Source organism: Ammospiza caudacuta, chromosome 10 (genome assembly GCF_027887145.1).
Source record: "Ammospiza caudacuta isolate bAmmCau1 chromosome 10, bAmmCau1.pri, whole genome shotgun sequence".
Taxonomy (NCBI): Eukaryota; Metazoa; Chordata; class Aves; order Passeriformes; family Passerellidae; genus Ammospiza; species Ammospiza caudacuta.
In genome coordinates, this window is record NC_080602.1 from 8,057,935 (window position 1) to 8,076,816 (window position 18,882).

Sequence of the window (18,882 nt, forward strand, 5' to 3'; positions counted from 1 at the left end):
AGCACAAAGTTGTTCCCTTCAAAGAACCCTACTGAAGTTGTTCCCTTCAAAGATCAGATCTCCAGTTAGTCACTTAATAAAAATGTCTTCATGGATAGAAAGCTGCCAAGAAATGTTAATGAAGAATATTAGAAAGTTTGTATTTCTTTACTAGCAAGAGCTACAGGAACTACATTTTTTGGTGGACAGTTTTTCACTGACAAGTAGTCAGAAAATTGTTTGAACTTTTTTTTTTTTTTTTTTGTTTCAGAAAAGTTGTGTGTTAGTGTATTTTATTAATTCATTTCAGATTAACATCCTCACTGTCTTGAAAACTGTCCCCAGAGCTAAAGGAATTTAAATAGTGTTACAAAATCCATACTGAAAGAAGTAAAACATTTTGGTCAACTAAAAATAAAATTACTATGGGTTTCTTTGTTTGCAAAATTCTGCAATTCAATGGGTTTTTTTGATTTTTCAATTGAGCAGGCAAAATGTTACTCACATAGTTTTAGCCTTTATTTCCCTTTCCTATTCAAAATCTTAGATAAGAATATAGCAGTATTTCCTTTTATTAGATTTGTGGCCATTTAATTTTAAAGCAAATTTGCTGTAAGAATTATTTTCCAGATCCTGAAACATAGCTTCTAACTACTTGCTGCTTGTGTGAAATGGTCTGGAACTAGGTTTCAGCTGGGAGTGGAACGCAGAACTTAATTTACTGTACACACAGTGGTGTGCAGCAGAGATGAAGCAAGAACTAAACAGGAGTCAATCAGGAGTTAAAATGGCAGGCAGAAAATGACTTGGTAAAGCAGGATCAAATTTCAGATTTTTAATTCACTGTGCAAAAATACAGGATAAAAAACATGGTTATTTTAAAAATGGTAAGCTATATATACTTGGAGCAGTTCAACTTGGGCTTGAAAAAAGATTCAGTAAATATGATGGGATGCATATTTTAGACAATAGAAAGATTATGTGATGGAGGATCCTGAGGGGGGAAAAAAAAGATGGAATAGGCTTGAATGATTCTGCTTTGACAAAAGAGAAGCAAATGTGGCTGATAAAAATCCAGTTAAGTAGTTAAAATTATTATAAATGGTGTTTTTAAGACATTATCAAACAAGTTTGAAATTAAAGCTGAGAATATAACTGATAGAATGCAATCTGCTTTAAAAAAATTGTTTCCATTTTGGTGCAAGTGAGTGTTAATTTTTTTTTAAGAGGACCAGATATCTTCATGAAACACACCAAATGAGTTATATTGGTTCTCAGACAGATTTGTCTGTGGTTAAGGCTAGGGCAGGAATTTTTCACTACTTATATTTCTCTGGCGTTGTAGCTGTTATCATTATAGTCTCTGACCATGTGTGCTCGTCATTTGCTATTTGAGTTGTTCTAGTTACTGTGGCTGTAACAGGGTGTAATCTGTGCTCCCAGATGGAGTAACACAAACACTTCCACAGCAAATGGGAACACACATGGACTTCAAATATAAACTTGCCACTTGGAAATTCCCCTTTCAATAAACATTCATGTCTAAATAACTTAATGAAAATGTCGAGGTACAGAAAATGACCAAGGATTTCAATCATGGATGTTATGGTAGCTGTTGCAGTCCTGCTCAGTAGTAGTTTCCTAGGCACACAGGAGACATAAGATCCAGTAATTTATAAATGTAGTGACTGGATTTGTTAAGGTCAAAATAAAGACGTGCACATTTTAAAGTGAATGAACTTTGTAGATGCCTGGGTTTGTGCCTGCAGGAATTCTGAGAACTCCAGTCCCTGAAAAAAAGGTCACATGACAGATAATGGAATTAGCAGGACTTTGCATGTTTGTGTCTGCAGGTCCTAATGCAACCTAGCTGCGGTTGCTGTGTGTCCTATGTGCCAGTGTTCAGTAAGATGGGAACTCTAACAGGAGCTTTTCTTGGATTTGGGCATTCACATCACACTTCCACACTAGGTTTCCGGTGTCTAGTGACAGTCTAATTCACCCTATAACTCCTCTTTTCACTGAGAACATTGCTAAAACATGCTCATTTCCCTGGAACTAGTGAAGCTTAATATTGCTGAATCTGCTACCTCTGTTAGATGTGTGTGAAGGTGGCCGAGATACTCCAAAGCTGTTGGACAGACACAAAGAGCAGATGTAAAAAAACCCAATTGCATTTGGCTTATTTAGTTATGAAATATCACCCCTTAAGTCATTAATTTAAAACTAAGTGGTTTCATCTTATAGGAATCTGAAAATCTGAGGCTTTGGAAATTTTTGATCTCTTTTTAAATACTTGATAAAGAAACCACCATTTGCCTAACATCAAAGCCTTATTCTCTCTTGCACTGAGATTATGGCTTTTTTTTTGACCATGCAAAAGAACTTTTTTATAAACAAGAGAATATCAGAAATTAAAATAGCCATAAATACATGTCAGTACTATTGAAGAATGATCTTTCCTCATTTTTTGGAGGGTTTTTTGTTTGGTTTTTTCCAAGTAATAGCCCCATCTCAAGGAGCATAGTCTGCTTGGCTAAATGTTTTTCCCAAGATAGCATTTCCTTTCCTGGAGGAAAACCTCTTTAGTCACATCTCTTAACTGTCTGCCCCTCGTCCTCCCCACCCAGCCTGCTGATCTGTGTTTCTAAATATACTCCTAATTATGTATATGAAAATGTAGAAATATAAGAATAGCATCCAGTGGCATGTTCAAGCTTCTAGTCTGTTTTTATAACAACATTCAACCCTGTTCTGGAAAGCAGCAGAACAGATTAAAGATCACAGAAAATTGTTTCTGGTTTACTGTTTCTGGTTTTGCAGACACTCATTGAATTCCCCGGATACAAATTTCTTTGTTACTGCATGGCCTTGACATGTGCTTGAACATGCTAACATAATGTGCAGAGCTATTACATGAGGTAAATTGAAAAAAATAGCCCCCAGTATGTGGTTTGACTTGATAATCTGTCCTACTGTAATCTGTAGGACAGTGGATAGCACACTTCAAATTCTTCACATACAATTGTCTAATCTTTGCATTATAAGTTGGAAAATGGTTAGGTTCATAATTGTCTCAAACTGTTTGGGCATTTCAGTCAATATTAGGTTATTTTTAAAGTATGCTTAGGCAGTACTTGCTGTCTTTTTAAATTGATATTCAGATGCTGGATATCAGACAGATGAATTGCTGAAGCAGAAAACAGATTACTCCAGGGTCTGTGCAGGAGGCTGTCTATATAGGAAAAGAGTCCTTAAAACTATATGTGCACTAAAAGGATTGTACAAATCAAGCTCAGTAGACATCAGATCTGGTGCCACCATCTCTTTAGATTTTGTTTCCCATAACTACGTACAGTTGCCTCACTATACAATGGTTGAAAAATACAGAATAATACAAAGGACCTTTATGTAATATCATAAGAACAGGCTGGCTCTAGTTACTTCCGAATCCTTTCCAGCAAGAGAGGATAGAGGTGCATTTTTTTAATGCCGTTTCTATAGCCCAGGCAACTCTGGGTTTCCTTTGGCAGGCTGCTCTGCCAGACAATGAGCAGCAAGGCCTGTGCCCCTGAAAGGAATTCAGAACTCTGTGCACCTGCAGAGCTCATGTACTTTCACTTGGTGAGCACTGCAAGTTTCTTAATGTGCCTTTACACTACCTGCTTTTTTTTTTTACTGGATGAAGGTCAGGAAAAAGCCAAAAATGTTCTTGCTTGTGTAATTTTCAGTTGAGATCAGCAGAATCTAATTCTCCAATGTGATGTTTTTCCATCAGTTTGTGTAACTTAAACACAAGTTAGATGCCATGTGCCCTGGCAAAGGAGCTAGGAGGGTTACCATTTAGCAAAATTTGGAACATGAATATTCAAACCTATTTTAAATGGTAAAAAAAGATTGCAGTATTCCTTATCTTTGAAATGCATCTTTTGCCTGCGTCTCCAAAGATAAAGAAGGCAGAGCTGCATTTTGATTAATTTATTTTCAAGCACCTTTATCTTTTGGAAACTTACAACTCTTGGAGACCTGTTCGTAAGGCTTATAATGCACAAAGATACTGCTGCTGCCAAGGCACAGCATTAAGACTCTCAGTATACATATTCACATGCTTGATGTGTTCCTGCCATATCTAAGATACTTGAAAACACTTCTACAATTATCTATAAGATCAAATTCTTCACTGAGTGTATAAAGGTAAAATTCTGACTTCAACATTGCCTGAAATGGAGTTGAAAGAATTCTTATTGTGTCATGTTACAGCCATTTTAATGGTGAAAGCTCTCTGTTGAGTACAACATGTCCATGAGTTATTGCTTATGTAAGAACGTTGTACTGTGGCTGCATGTTCCCTAATGAGATTAAGCAATCAATTCATATAATCTCTCATTCTGTTGATTGCTTTACTGCTGGTAAAAGGACATTTAGGTAACTTACCTGCACAGAAAACCACATCCCTTCTGCTTGAGAGATGAGAATGATGACAGACTGTGAATTTCCATGTGTGGTTTTGGAGCAGCAGCTGGGTCTTGCCTTAATTAATACCCCCCAGCAACTTTGTTCCAGACTGTGTACTAATTTTTTATGAACAATAAAAATGACTCTTATATCTTCACACAAGGCACCCAGCATTTCCTCACAATACACTTTTTCTTTGAAGAGAAATTGCTAAACCTCAACAAAGCTGGGAAGTACTCTAAAGAACTGTTAGCACTACTAGAGTGATGCCAGCTGTCAGTGGAAAATCACTTGGCCAAGAAACTTAAAACCAAGTACCAAAAAGATATAAAATGAAAACTAGAGAGGACTGAGGGGGAAAATAGTCCCTAGGAAGGAGAAGTACAGGATTTGTGGAAATATAGTGGAAGAAATACCACATTTTTTGGCTCAGCACCCAAATCCTCACCACCGTCAACATCAAATCAGACAGATGAGTGGGAACCTGAATGTTCTCACCAGACCTGATGTGCAGTGAAGAGAAGGGGAGATGAGTTGTGCAATGCCTTCATCACCTGCTAGTGCTGGATAACACTGAGCTTACACAATCCTGCTTCAGAAGCATGTCCCTCTTTAGGAACTGGAATGTTGTGCCTACTGGTGGCTCCCAAATGCTAGAATCATGGACAGGACCAGCTGGTGCCATTAAACTGATCAGAACAGAAGGTGCCATTTTCCCTCTGCCTCATGGTGGTGTCAACAGCAATGCAAAACATTGCATGAAAACTTTTGCTTTCCTTGTCTGAAAGCACTCTCTTCATGGGACAGTTCTTCAAGTGAAGAACATTTGATGATACCATTTGTAATGAAAATAAACAGAAATGTTAACTCAGACAATAGAAAGCTCCAAAGACGATTGTCTTAGCAAAAACTGATGCCATAGCTCAGGGATGAGGAACTCTGATTCTGCAGGCCACATCTACCCAAGACCATGCCTCACTGCCCTTCTTCCCAGGAGTTTAAAGCCCTCTTAGATGTATATCTCTACTATGACCAAAACATAGGGACAAGACCAGTGAATGTGGTCACACAACAGGGCTGTCACACCCCAGGCATGTCCCACCACAGGGAGGAACATATCTAAGAACACAACTGGATATATGACAAACAGCCAGAATACTTTTGTTTTCTGTTTCTAGCAGAGATGGAGAGTTCAGTCCCTGACAGTTTGCAGCCAGAATAAGGCTAAGGAAGACACTGAATGGATTTGCATGGGTTATTTTATGCAACAAGATTATATCCTTTAAATCCAGTTGGTTGTTGTTTTATTCTTAAATTCATTTGTGTAACCCTGAGATTTTTAGGCTCTACGTCTGTTCATCTTTGGTGCCTTATGCAGTCCCTAGGCAGGGTGGTCACAGTTCTCCATACAACATCTGTGTGTACTGCACAGATGCAACCACTGCATTATGCATTGTGGTTGTAGGTGTAATGAAATCCACCACATGTGCTTAAGAGCAATTTGTTTTAATGAGCTATGGTCTTTTTCCTAAATAATCAAGGAAACATTGGGGAAACTTGTTTTCTCCAGATTATTGAACAAAATCCTATTTTAAAAGGACTTGCTTGTCTGTTCATTGAGACACTGAGATTTGTCTGAAGTATCTTGGAGGCCTCATGAACAGAGAGAAAAGGAACCTACAGAACAATTTTTCTGAGCAGGAGCCTCCTGAGCAGATTCTGGAGATAAATGTTATTGCCAAATCTGTGAATTTTAAGCAGATTATTGGCTGCTTAGACTGAAGATTTGCTGGGGTCAATTTTTATCTCAGACAGTTTTAATTAAGGTGTATTGAGTTTCTCCAGGAGGCGATTTTCTTTCTTTATTTCCTATTCAGTGTACTGTGGAGAGAACTTCTATTTCTTAGCTTTGTCTAGAATTTATGTGGCTCTCTGGGACTCTGGAACAGGCTATTCAGAATTAGAAACATTAGGATTAGTGCAAGTGGGAAGTTACTAAAATTACAACTACCAAAAATGCTAAGTCTATGTATTTAGGTATTCACAAAAGAATAAGATGTTCTCAATTAATAACAATTAAAGAACACATGATGTTCAGATGCAGTGACAGTAAGAACCAAACCAATAAGCAGAAGTAGTAGACAGCAAATTTCATGATTCAACGTTTTCATTTTTATGAAATCAAGAAATTAAGGATGGAAGCATGAGGTTCTTCCTCATATGCAGCACATCAGTGATGAAGCTGGGAATAGATTCCAGATACCCATCTACCCAACAACAATGCTAATTCTCTCTGCAGCTTCTGCAGAGCTTCCTAGACTGCACATCTACCACAGTGCATGGCCCTAAAGCAGCGCCAGGCCTCTGTCCCACGGCTGAGATCTGTTCAGAGCTGCACCAGGTCACCAGATGGCTCCTTCTGTGAGCTCACTGCTCTTTGCTCCACGCTTAAGTGCCACAGCTTATGAGGTTTATGTTAGCTATTCAAAAAAGGCTGGTACCCTCAAGGTGACACCTGTCCCCTACTGGAATACAGCACCCCCACCTCACTTGAGTGAGACCCAAGGCAGTGAACAAGGGAAACTGCAGTACTTTGTAGCAAATGCAGAAACCACAGGCACAGCTGTGGAGAATACATCACATCCACTGCCTCAAAATTGCCATTTTGCATTTTTACTATAACTTTTAAAATAGCTGGAGAAGACCTCATCATGCCTTCTTAACTTCAGCACTTGGTCAGACACATAGGGACAGCTTGGAGGAATAAGTGAATATACTATAAAGCTCAGTACAGCTATTATTAAGTCATAAAGTTCAACAGACACAAGAGATATGAGATATCCATGAAAGGATCAGGAGCCCAGCATCCCTGAAGACCCAGTTATCAAACAAGGTTTATGACTGGTCTGACAGCATTTTTAAGTGGGCTGGAATACCACAGCAGCCTGCTCTGGCAGAGGATAACACCTCCATCCACTTAGTGCCAAATGACATTCACCCTGCTTCCAACCTTTTTATTCTATATTCTGCATACAAAAAAATAGCCCATGGAAGACACTGCTCTCCCGTCTAACCGTGCCGTGTTTGCTCTCTGCAGGTGAGCGGCCTTTTGAATGCAGCTGGCAGGGCTGTAACAAGAAGTTCGCTCGCTCGGATGAGCTGGCCCGGCACTACCGCACTCACACCGGGGAGAAGAAGTTCAGCTGCCCGCTGTGTGAGAAACGCTTCATGCGCAGCGACCACCTGACCAAGCACGCCCGGCGTCACGCCAACTTCCACCCCAGCATGCTGAAGAGGCGGAGCGGCAGCGGCTCCAGGACAGGCTCTGTCAGTGACTACAGCCGCTCGGACGCCTCCAGCCCCACGATCAGCCCCGCCAGCTCCCCATAGCCTACCTGCACTGGATGTCAGCACTTTGCCTCTAATACCTAACGTGGAGTTTTGTTGGTGTTGCACACATTTAAAAAATTCTGTTGCTTCCCCTCCTTCAGTTCCTGCCCTCTCTTTTTTAAAAATCAGTAAATAGCTGCCTCCCACTGCAATTTTTAGTCAGATTTTCTTTACCCGACCATACAAGTGGCTATTCTAACCTCATGGACAGACAAACTTACATGTTACACATAGCGACTCCTGCTGTCTCCATATTTCATATATTTTGCAACCATATATGGATCCTCTTCATTATTCTTTATAAGAAAATGAAAAAAATCTAAAAAAAAGGAAAAAATCTGCTTAATTCACCTCAGGTGTTGAAGTAGTTTGTAAAACTGGATTGCACAATATGAGCATACATACACTTAAAAATCAACTGTGTTGGATTTATGTCCCCCTTCTCCTTTCTCAGGGATGGATATTTATGTTACACAATAATTACAATGAAGACATACCCTAACCACAGCCTTACTCTGTAAATATAATTGCACTCAGAAGCTTTTTGTTAGGTTCTTTCACACACTGGGGAAAAAATAAAAAACAAACAAACAATACAGAAACCAGCCTAATACTGGAATGTAGTACTGGACTCTTCCATTGCTCATTTTCCTGATTATATGCCTGTGTTGGGGAACCTCCAGACAGGAATCTTGTCTTTCTTCAAGCTGCCCTCTGCCTATGGTAGCAAGTTGTCTTCTCACTTCTGCTGAAGATGCTCCAAAGCCAACTTCCAATTGCAAAAATCTCTGTGACGTTGATAAACTTGTTTGTTGGTTTATTTCATGATAGATAAAATTCTGAGAAAAATTTCTCAACAAGATGCCTTAAATGAGTAACCTAAATCACAAAGAAACAAATTTACACTGGGTAACGTTTTATGGCAAGGTGGCTGGAATCTTGGAGGCATTCTATTGTCAACTCTCTCCAAGCTGTTAAGCTGTGTGCACTGCCTGTTCAGTATGGGACCAACAGAATATTCAATCGAACCACACTGACTTGAACAATTTTCTTTATTTCTTCTTCCTTTGTTTTGTTTTGTTTATTAATTAACTACGGAAATAGCATTACTGAACCAATGCCCACCAAAACTGTTATCAAGGTACTTACCTACTGTACAGCTGTATCTTAGAAGGAAAAATAGGCCAAGACATAGTTTCTGTATTCTGTTGCATCAAAATTGTGGTTGTTAATAGAAGGAAGTGAAAATCATAAGGTATCTTCTGACTGGAATAATAAAATATGCATTTTTAAGTTTAAAATAAAATTACATTATAGCTCAGCACTACTTCAAGTTTCTCAAAAATACACATACCAGCATAAAGCAAGGTGCTCTTATTTCTGCTTAATAACAGAAAGAAAATATTGGCTAGTTTGCAATAACTTTCAAATATCTAACACTAGATAGAGCACAAGGATTTTCATGTTTTATATGGTAGAAAATATAGTAACAGACCAGAAACATAGTGATGTACTGAAAACCTCACTGGCAGCAAATACACATTCCTTGGTTTGTCTGGGTCTGATGGTGCATATTATCAATTCAGGTCCTTTTGATTCTGGAATTTGGGAATTTTTGCTGTTTGGTTTTTGGTTTGTTTTTTTTTTTTTCTGTAGGGTATAAATGCAGTTAAGTGTAGCATGGTGAAAAGAAACTCTCTATGCCAAACCAGTTGTTTGATATTAAGTGAATGCCTCCAGATTCCCCTTGAACCTGTATCTTACTTGCTGCTTTGCATTGATCCAGTTTTGCAAGGTTTTATTGTACTGTATGTTAACTGTGAGAAGCTAATATAGATTTCCAAGTAGTTTCATAGGTACTTCCATAATATACATTATTCCTAATACTACACCTTCTATTATTTGTACAAATAAATACTCTTGAGTATTTATCAATACAAATACAACTATAAATCTAAACAAATGCAGATGTTTCAGTATTTTTTTCACGTTCATTTGCTCCAGATTTCACCTCTGTTAATTTCCCCCTTTGAATTGGAAGTTGTGACAGGCACAATTCTACTGTTTCATTTCACAGAAAATGAAAGAACACAATAAGGGTTTTTTGCAAGATGACAAATAGAGTTAATGTGGTGAGTTGCCCAAGCTCTGGAGTTAGGGGAAAACCAGATCTGTTGGCCTCAAAAGATTTCCTATTTTCTTTTTTTTTTTTAATGTCATGTGCTGAGATACACAATTTTAACAACTTGATAGAATTCAGGTAACAGGAATTCATATTCCAATAATTTCTGTCACTCCTAGAAGTGCTCTTGTGCTGCAGTTAGTGGAGAGACATTTCAGACATCTAGCTCACGGAATTCTACAGGTCAGCTCTGTCTTGTGCACATACTTCAAAACAAGTCAAACTCATTTCTCATTATCATTATACCTTAAGAGAGGTATATGGAGAAGCGGGGGAACAAGAAAATCAAAAGGAGCACTCAGTATTGGCAAACATTATAGGCTTCATGTTCCCAGTTCATTTTGCTGTAAAATCACCTGTTCAAACAAGAGCATCATTTAATCTTCAGGAAAGGAGGAACCACTCAATTTCATTTATTTAGGACTTAATAATTCCTATGAATCAGTTTATGCATAACAAACAAGTTGTTTTACTAGCCTGAAGAAGGAATATTTGCACCAGGTTTTATCACTACTGAGATTGTAGGATATAAAGATTTTGGAACAACCTAATCTGAGGGACAGAGAACTATGTAATCTCTAACTCAAACAGTTAAGTAATATTTTACTCATATACTTCATAGATTTTGCTAATAATTTTTCAAGTTTAAGCAGGAGAAAATAAATTTTGAGTTAAGTCAGTTCTTTTAATGAGAACACCATGGGCCTGTATATAGCCAACATAAGAACAATTTCAGAAAATACTCTGAAATTGGTCATTAAAACTGTTTTGTTTTTACATCTCAGCTGTAAATACCTCAGGATGTATTAGGCTGACAGTCAAGTTACTGTGTTTTAAAATCCCAGATAGAGTTTCAAATATTTCCATTAGAGGTTTAAAACTTTATAGTTTTAGGATAAAATTATAAATTCCAAACCACTAGTATTTTCCAAAACTGAATGTAAACAAAAACTTCTCTTAATATTTTCATATGAGAAAAGAATGGGCCTTTCTAGCATCTGCTAGAAATGTCTGATGATCAGCAAGGTCATTGGACTCCATTCTCGTGATGGTTCCTCCTGAGTTTTGCAGACATGAGAAGTCAGAATAGCTCAAATTATGTTTTGAAATCTGTTTGCTGATCCAAACTAACCTCAGATTCTTACCTTTCTGTTGTTTCACCCAGCAGTGTAATCTAAATTGATCCTCTGGCACAGCAACAAGCATGTCACACTCAGGAAATAGTGCTCTGGCAAAGTGCAGGTTTCTCCATCTGGGGCAGTGTGCATCTCTCCTGCCTCCTCCTTTCCCCGTGCAATCTGTTGAGGTGTTCTCACGAAATACATTGCTGTGATTTTTTTTTCCATTTCAGATTATAGCAACAGCTTTATTATTATTATTAAGAAAGCCCTGGAAAGTTTGTTTTTCTCCAGCCATGATTCTAATTTCTCTAAGTGTTGAGTTGGACTGCCTTTCTACAGGAAATAGGTGCAAGTGAAAATCATCACCTCGCTACCAGGTGAAACTGAAGATGCTCTTAGAAACTCATTCACCCCTTCCATTAACCTCTCCCTATGCAAAGGCCTAATGGCAACATGAATTCAGTTTCCATCCTGCTTCTTAGAAAGCAGTCTTGGTAAATTCCTGGCAGCTAGATTTTGTGAGAATTTTTTGTATCTGCAAATTAATTATTCCTTGCTTTTACAATACATACCTAGTACCTGTTTACATAACTGCAAAGGTATATATTTATGACAAGTCATCAGAAGCCTCTGTTTGATGGTAATGCCTAATTCCTGTCTGTATCCCACCCTCTTTACTGCATTAACCCTTGCGAGAAGTTGTAACTATGAAAGCCTCTGCATACCTTTAAACCTCATCACCCTCTACCCAGACATTCAGCACTCTCCTTGTCTCACACAGCCAGGCAGTAAAGGCTGTGTGAGGTGCATACCTGTTTCACAACTGCTCGTCTCCAGTGTTTTGTCATGAGTTACAGGATTTGTACTTTGTGAAGTGCAGTGTTGTTTTTGCCTTTTCATTGCCATTAGATTTACTAATTTCATCAGGTCATGCCTACAAACTAACTTTCAGGTGCTCTTTTACTCCATCACACCATCTGTTTGTGCATTAGGTGCTAACATCTAGTCTATGTCAGTGAATGGTATGATGAACATTGGTATTTGTAACTCTCGGGGATAAGAGCTATAGCCTTAGGCAGAATAAAATACCCAAATTATTCTTGTTTATCCCATAAGCCAGAATATAGAATGCAAAAGCCCATCCACTGGTATAGGTTTTTATAAATATATATTTATTTATATATATGGATTTATATAAGCATATGCACATATATATATAAAAATAGATATATATGTGTATATTGTATAGTGTATGTGTGTATACATAAATACCCAGCAGTGTGTTTATACTACACACTGACCAATGAAGGGATGTCCACAGAGCAAAAATAGGTATCCATTTCATTATAACTAGTGATGGGCCTGAACCAAATTCCTAGATCCACATGCCATTGCATTTGGACTTTTTGAACCTGTTGGAGATTTGTGGTTGAGTTTCATCTCTGGTTACAGGTGCATGTACTTGTGTACATTGTACATGTGGGGGACATGTGTGTGTGCACATGTGCTTTTCCAGCAGCACATGCCCGAGTGGGGGAGCGTGCACGTGTTCACAGCTAAACTTTCAGTTGCAGTGAGCTGTAAAGCTGCCAGTGTCACCCTCACTTGTACAGGCTTGTCAGCAGCACATGAAAGCTTCTGTGGCTCACTTTTCAACTCTTTAAATCACTACATTGAAGTATTACAGTTGTACAGTTATATGTTCATCTATTCTTGCTCTGCTGTAACTTTTTATGTATTTTGTATTGCATAGTTATATATTGTGATAATGTCCTATGCAACTATAAAAGGAAAAAAATTAAAAAAGGAAGAAAATTAAGAACTGTAAAATATTGTCTTAACTTGTATGCATGGTTAGTGAGGTTTACATTTTCGAAAATAAAACTTATAACTATGAAATATTGGTTTTCTATTAATTTCCTTCTCTATTTATCACCTAAAAAGCATCAATTATTAATATTTCTGCTGTTCATTTGAGACTTGATATCTTGTTTGGTGTCTTTATTTAAATTTCACCCACTGCTATTGTTTAAAATGGGATTTCTTTTAATGTTTGAAAGTTTTTGTGATGTTTGCTTTGTATTCTGTGCTTTAGCTGGTATTTTGTAGTTGCATAGTGAAATTCCTTTCTCAAAGGTGGTATATATTGCAATTTTTACAAGATGGTTATGGGATTGATATGTGTGACCTAAAGTTGAGAGAGTCAGCCATCCTTTCTTTCAAAGCTCAGTTCTTTGCAAATTTCTGATATCATCTCTGCAAGTGGCAATACCATGTCAAAACAGTAATGTAACCTCACAGTATCCTGAAATGTTCTTTCCTAATTTTAAAGATAAGAAAATTGAAACACAAATTTGAGCAACTTTCTCAAAAACATAAGGCATTGGCAGATGTGAAGGAAGGAATCTGAAGTTTCTAGAGAACAGAGGTTACACAAGGCTTCTAGGCACTGTTTGTTACAACAGGCCCTAAACAGTGGCATTCCCAAAGTCTTCCTACAATGAAAGATCCACCTCGTGCTTGATAACAGAAGTGCAGTCAGAGATTGTTTCCTGAACTTGCTAGAAGGAAGAAAAGGGAAACAATTCCCTCCAAAGGACGATGCCTGTACATAGTCTGGAGTTGCTGCCTTGATACTGTAATGTGCCTCCCTGCCCAGGTACCCTTGGTCTGAAATGTGCATTAACACATTCTGTCCTCTCCAGGTTCCTAAATGCAAGGAGTGTGCATCTCTCCTGCCTCCTTTATTTGTCTTGCAAGGGTTTCTGTCTTGCCTGTGACTCAGTGTTTGCCATGAAATGTTCATAGACTTGGCAGGAGTCCAGCATTTCAGAAGAGAAGCAAGAATAGTGCTAGAATTAGGGTGGGATTTTCCTATTTCCATTTGCCTGTGTATAATTTCTGTCTTCAAAGTAATCCACCTTAAGATTCACTGTGCTGGCTTTTCAAGGAACCACACCCATGGCATGATTTGCTAGTTGACTGTAAGAGATTAAAGTGACATAAATATAAATACACAGTCAATAGAAAGAGATAAAAATGTGAGAGAAGATGAAGACTGAAATAAAAATGAGGTGAAGACAATGAGACAAGTGTTTGTAGCAGCTGACTTGAGAGGCTTGTACAGCACCAGAATCCATGTGGGGCTTTCTGCAGAATTTCAGAGTAAGCAAGCAAGGCAGCACCTTTGGAGATGAGCAGAAACTGGAGCATGTTTTCCAAGAGCAGCAGAGAAGGGAGCTAAGCAAGAGTTGAAGCAGGCAAGCATATGTGTTTAGCCAGCTACACTGCACTGCTGGCACAGCTAAGAGGATAAAGAGAAAGGGAGGAATTTTCTGAATAGGTTTCTCAATGCATGCAACAGAAAAAGGATGGAGTCTGGATGCCCGTATATGTGAGCAGCAAGGAGGAAGAGAGAAGCATGAGTGAACACAGGCTATGGGGCAGATCTGTGCTTTGGGCAACTCAGAGAACAAGATTATTTAAACAAGTCATTAAAAAAAAAAAAAAATAAAAGAGAGACACAAGAGAACTTGATGGTGGTTATAGGCAAGAGCAGGCCCCAAAGGTGTGCTAACAAAACCAAACCACTGAGCTTAGTAATAGCTCTACCTCACCAAGAGAAAAGAGCCCGAGAGTATAATTGCTACCTCATCATAATTGTAAATAAAGGATCAACTTGTCCCACCTGGTTGGCACTGGCAGAAGTTAGATTTAATCTTTGGCTCCTGCTGGCTGAAACAACTATTCAGTCAAAAAGGAGGGGTTGGCACCAGGGGCTGGGACTAAGGGAGGCTCCAGGATGCTGTTGCTTACCAGGTTTCTTCACTGCATCACTGGATGATAATGCTTGGCCGAGCACAGCATAGCAGGTCTGGGCCTGCAGCACTAGGACCTACAGGGAATACTCCAAAGGATCCCAAAGGTTCATAGAGCCCAGGCTGGCTTGTTCAGAGGCATACCAGGTGGGACTGGGACATCTCCCAGAGGGAAGGTGTGGTACTGCCAAGTTGGTGGATATGAGGACACCATTGAGAAAAAAGGCCCAGCTGAAGGGCATAGGAGATGGTGCTGGTGGAGGCTTTCATGTGCACAGGAGCATGGAAAGAGGGATGAGATGAACCTATGTGAGGAACAGATGAGAGGTACAATAAATGGGGAAGGTAAGTTAAAGAGGGAGAAAATAAGTATAGAAAAATAAGGAGTAGAGGGTAGGGGAGTTTGATGTAATTTTCTAGAGACAAAAGGAAAGGCATAAGGTGCAAAATCCTGATAGGGTTCTAAAGAAAGGAGAAAAGTAGCTCATGTGGTAGCAATTCCAGCAGTCAGAAAGTGAGGCTTGTCAGTGTGTGATAAACAGGGCTGTGTGTCTTTAAGAGACTAATGTTTGTGTTTTCCCATGCTCTCCTATTGTGGAAATAACTTTCTGAGTCACTTCTCTGATCCTGGAGACAAACTGAACAGACACAAAACATAACAAAACACAATAGCAACGGGAAGAGAGAAATTCCTCCCCCCCCCCTTCCACCACACACACATTTTATGTCCGTGATCTGAATGCACTCAGTCTCACAGTGGAAGAGAAGGAAGGCAGAGACTGACAGTGTTTTTTGGTACACACTCTTTGAATCAAGCTCACCTTCTCCACCACTGCATAAACAGGTAAAACATTAAACCCACACTTCCCCAGTCTGTTCCTTTTAAACGTTATCCAGCCTCTTTGGTCAAAAGTCTTAGCTTCCAGATTTTCCACAGACAGTGAACTGCAGCAGGAATTTGCTAGCTTTTTTTTAACTTCAAAGCCTTGCACTTCAAAGGCCCTGCATTTTTTTTCTCAAGCCTCATGCCTCACCCTTTGCAAAAAAGATGTCAGTTTGGGACTCTCAAAATGCCACACTTGGAAGCTAACATACATCTAAGAATCAACATCACAGCTACCATCTGCCCAGAGGGGAGTAGTGAGATGGGCACACCCACAAGTGGCTGGCCCCAAACCCAGGCTGTATCAAGACTTCCTGCACCAAAAGACAGAATCACCACTCCTCAGAGCTGAGTTTGAGAACCAACTCAAACCCCCTGAAATGATCCATGAAGTTGCAAGGCCTTGCAGGTTTGGTTTAACTTCCAAGCGTTTTGTTGACTTTGGAAGTCTTGTAACAAATCCCAAGGTTTCCCTCTCTGGGGTTGCTGTACAAATGGTGTTTGCAGCCTGCTGGGAGGAACAGGATGACTGGACAGAAGAAGAAAGAAGAAAGTTTCATTCAGGAATGCTGTCCCTCCTCTGCTGCCAGCTTACAGGGCCAGCCAAGGGAGACACCCATGCTCCCAGGCACAGCAGCTTGGCAGGTTCCCCAAAGGAAATGACCTACATGCACCTTCCTCCCTGCACGAGAGGAGCCTCTCTCAGGGGCAGAAGGTTTGAAGGCAGCCACACTCCCCAGAAGACTGCGTAGGGGATGGCTTCCACTTCACATGTGCTTGCAGGCAGCTGTGCTGATTAACCGGGTGAGCAAATAAGAGTCAAGCCTGGAAACAGGAACCTAGTGCAGGGTGGGTCTGCAAAAACAACAAGACTGGGTGAATAAATCAGGTCTGGCTGTTGGCTTCCCTGCAAGAAACCTTTCATTAAGGCTCCACTGGATATTTTTGGACCACACCTGTCTATTTTTAGGAGGGATAATTAATGCTGAAGGAAATAAGGAAAAAACTCAAGTTTTAAATCTAGGAATGGGAAATTTGTTATTCTCCACAAAATCACTGTGATTAAGGAGATCTAAAATGGAAGGGCTGTACTTCAGAAGTAAAAATATGCTCCCAGTCACTGTAAAAATTGCGTGTTATGTGGTGTTTGCTAAGAGAGGGGAAGCTTTTCAAGGAGACAGCACTTCACCACTTTACTATTAAATAGAAGTAAAGGCACAGCTGAATGGCCAGCCTTAAATCACAGCTGTGCTGTGGCTGTGTTTTTGGCTAAGTCTGTACTGTGCTTAGGCTCCCTCTTTGGGTGTTGTGATCTGGCTTTGGGAGGGCCAGCTGGGACCTGAGAACATGCCCAGGCCTGTACATAAAGTTACACAGTGAAAAAAAAATCACAGCTAAGCTATGCAGCACTCTCACCAGGTCCTTCAAATAACCTGCTTGAAGAACAGAACAATTATAAGGCCAGAAAAGCGGTTTTGTGGCCTGAGATAGGAGATTCTTAGGAAAAACATCAGTATTTTCCTCCATAGCTACATTCTGCTCCACAGAAAGGATCTGGATGCTGTAGCAGAAACAGCAGATGAGCACAGCCCTGCTTAAAAACCATCTTCCTTCTTGGATGTGTCCTGTTCTCTCAACCCTGCAAATTCTTTACGCTAATGGCAAATGTATAACACACTTGGTAACACAGTAGCCAGCCTTGTGGAAAGTGTTTGTTACTGTATTCAAACCCAGCTAGCACACAGAAATTCTGGAAAATTATCAGAACAAGGTATGTGTCACCTTGGTTTTTTACCTTCTAATTGAAATGTATTAATAGCGGGGTCCTTCACTAGCCACTGCCACTTTTTTTTTTTTTTTTTTGTCTTAGATTCACAGCACTTTGTGAGTTTTGATTAGCTGTTCAGTAGTTCTGTAAACCATTATTATCAGGTGCTAGTGTAGCCCTCTAAGTCCTTGAAGCAGCCTTCATCATCCCTCCTCAGAGGCACATGTCTGGCACGTCAACCACAGCCTCTACTTCCATTTCAGGTTCCTTTTGCTGCTTTAAATTGTTCACTCAAGCTACCCTTGGTCTTTTTCTTTTTCCTTCATTTATTTCCCTCAAGGGGCAGCCCCTGTAATGCCTTCTTCATTTCCAGTGTGTCCCTGACCTGAGTAACTGTGGCACAGACGTTTTTCAATGGTGCAATTCCATTGTCACCATTTCTGATGTACACTTGTCATCGTATTGCAAAAGCTCCAGACCTTCTCAGTGATTTCTCATGGTCAGCTCCTCAGAGCACTGACTCCTTCCTCACAGCACAGCAACAAACTCGAGTTCCCTTCTCACCCAGCTACCCCACTCTTGTACAGCACTCATCCTTATTGGACACAGCTGTGCCTGTTAAGGGCAGGCCTGTTCCTAATCTTTGGTGATTAGTACAGCTGCACCTCCTCAGGCTGAGATTATCTTCTGCACTGTCTTTATTTTCTTACATTCTATCCCCCCACATACACTGAAATTAGATAAGAGAGAATTAGCCCCTACAACAGGTAAGAGAAATGAAATCTTAGCCACAGGACTTGTACTTGCTCCTGATCTGGGGTTTATAGCAATGTTAGGCTGCTTGAACTACTTTAATTTTGTTTCCTCTGAGGTAACAGAATTAACAGCTTGATTTCAGCAAGGTATCCAGGCTAGATGGAGTTTCGGGGAAGGGACTCAATTTGTTATTTAAATGCACTTTATGGCAGCAGCACACAAGGTTGTGCTGAGCCAATTGCCCTCACAAATTGCAGCAGCCCCTTACCCTTGTCCCTGCTTCTTCCCTGGGTCTGTCCAGCATCACCCTGAGAGAGCACAGAGAAAGCACAAACAAGAATTCAAGCAAACAGGTACTTTAGAAATAAGTTAATTTTATTGAATAGGCATCATAGCTTCTCTCAGATTCAAATAATGGAGAAGCCAATTCACACAGATTACAGAGCTATCAGTTACTTTGAGTAATCTTTCATAAAAGAAAGAAATTAAATACAGTTCTGCTATAAAAAGTGCAACAGTTATAACTGGAA

At 39.6% G+C, this 18,882-nt stretch overlaps 1 protein-coding gene across 1 annotated transcript in view; it reads left to right on the forward strand.

The window, feature by feature from the left end:
* Window positions 1–13,026, forward strand: part of KLF13 (KLF transcription factor 13) — a 33,031-nt gene extending 20,005 nt beyond the window's left edge. Inside the window, exon 2 of the mRNA XM_058811359.1 lies at window positions 7,532–13,026. Within this exon, the coding sequence (XP_058667342.1) occupies window positions 7,532–7,824 (293 nt within the window). The 3' untranslated portion in view covers window positions 7,825–13,026. The remainder of the gene's footprint in view (window positions 1–7,531) is intronic.
* The last annotated feature ends 5,856 nt before the right edge of the window (window positions 13,027–18,882 follow it).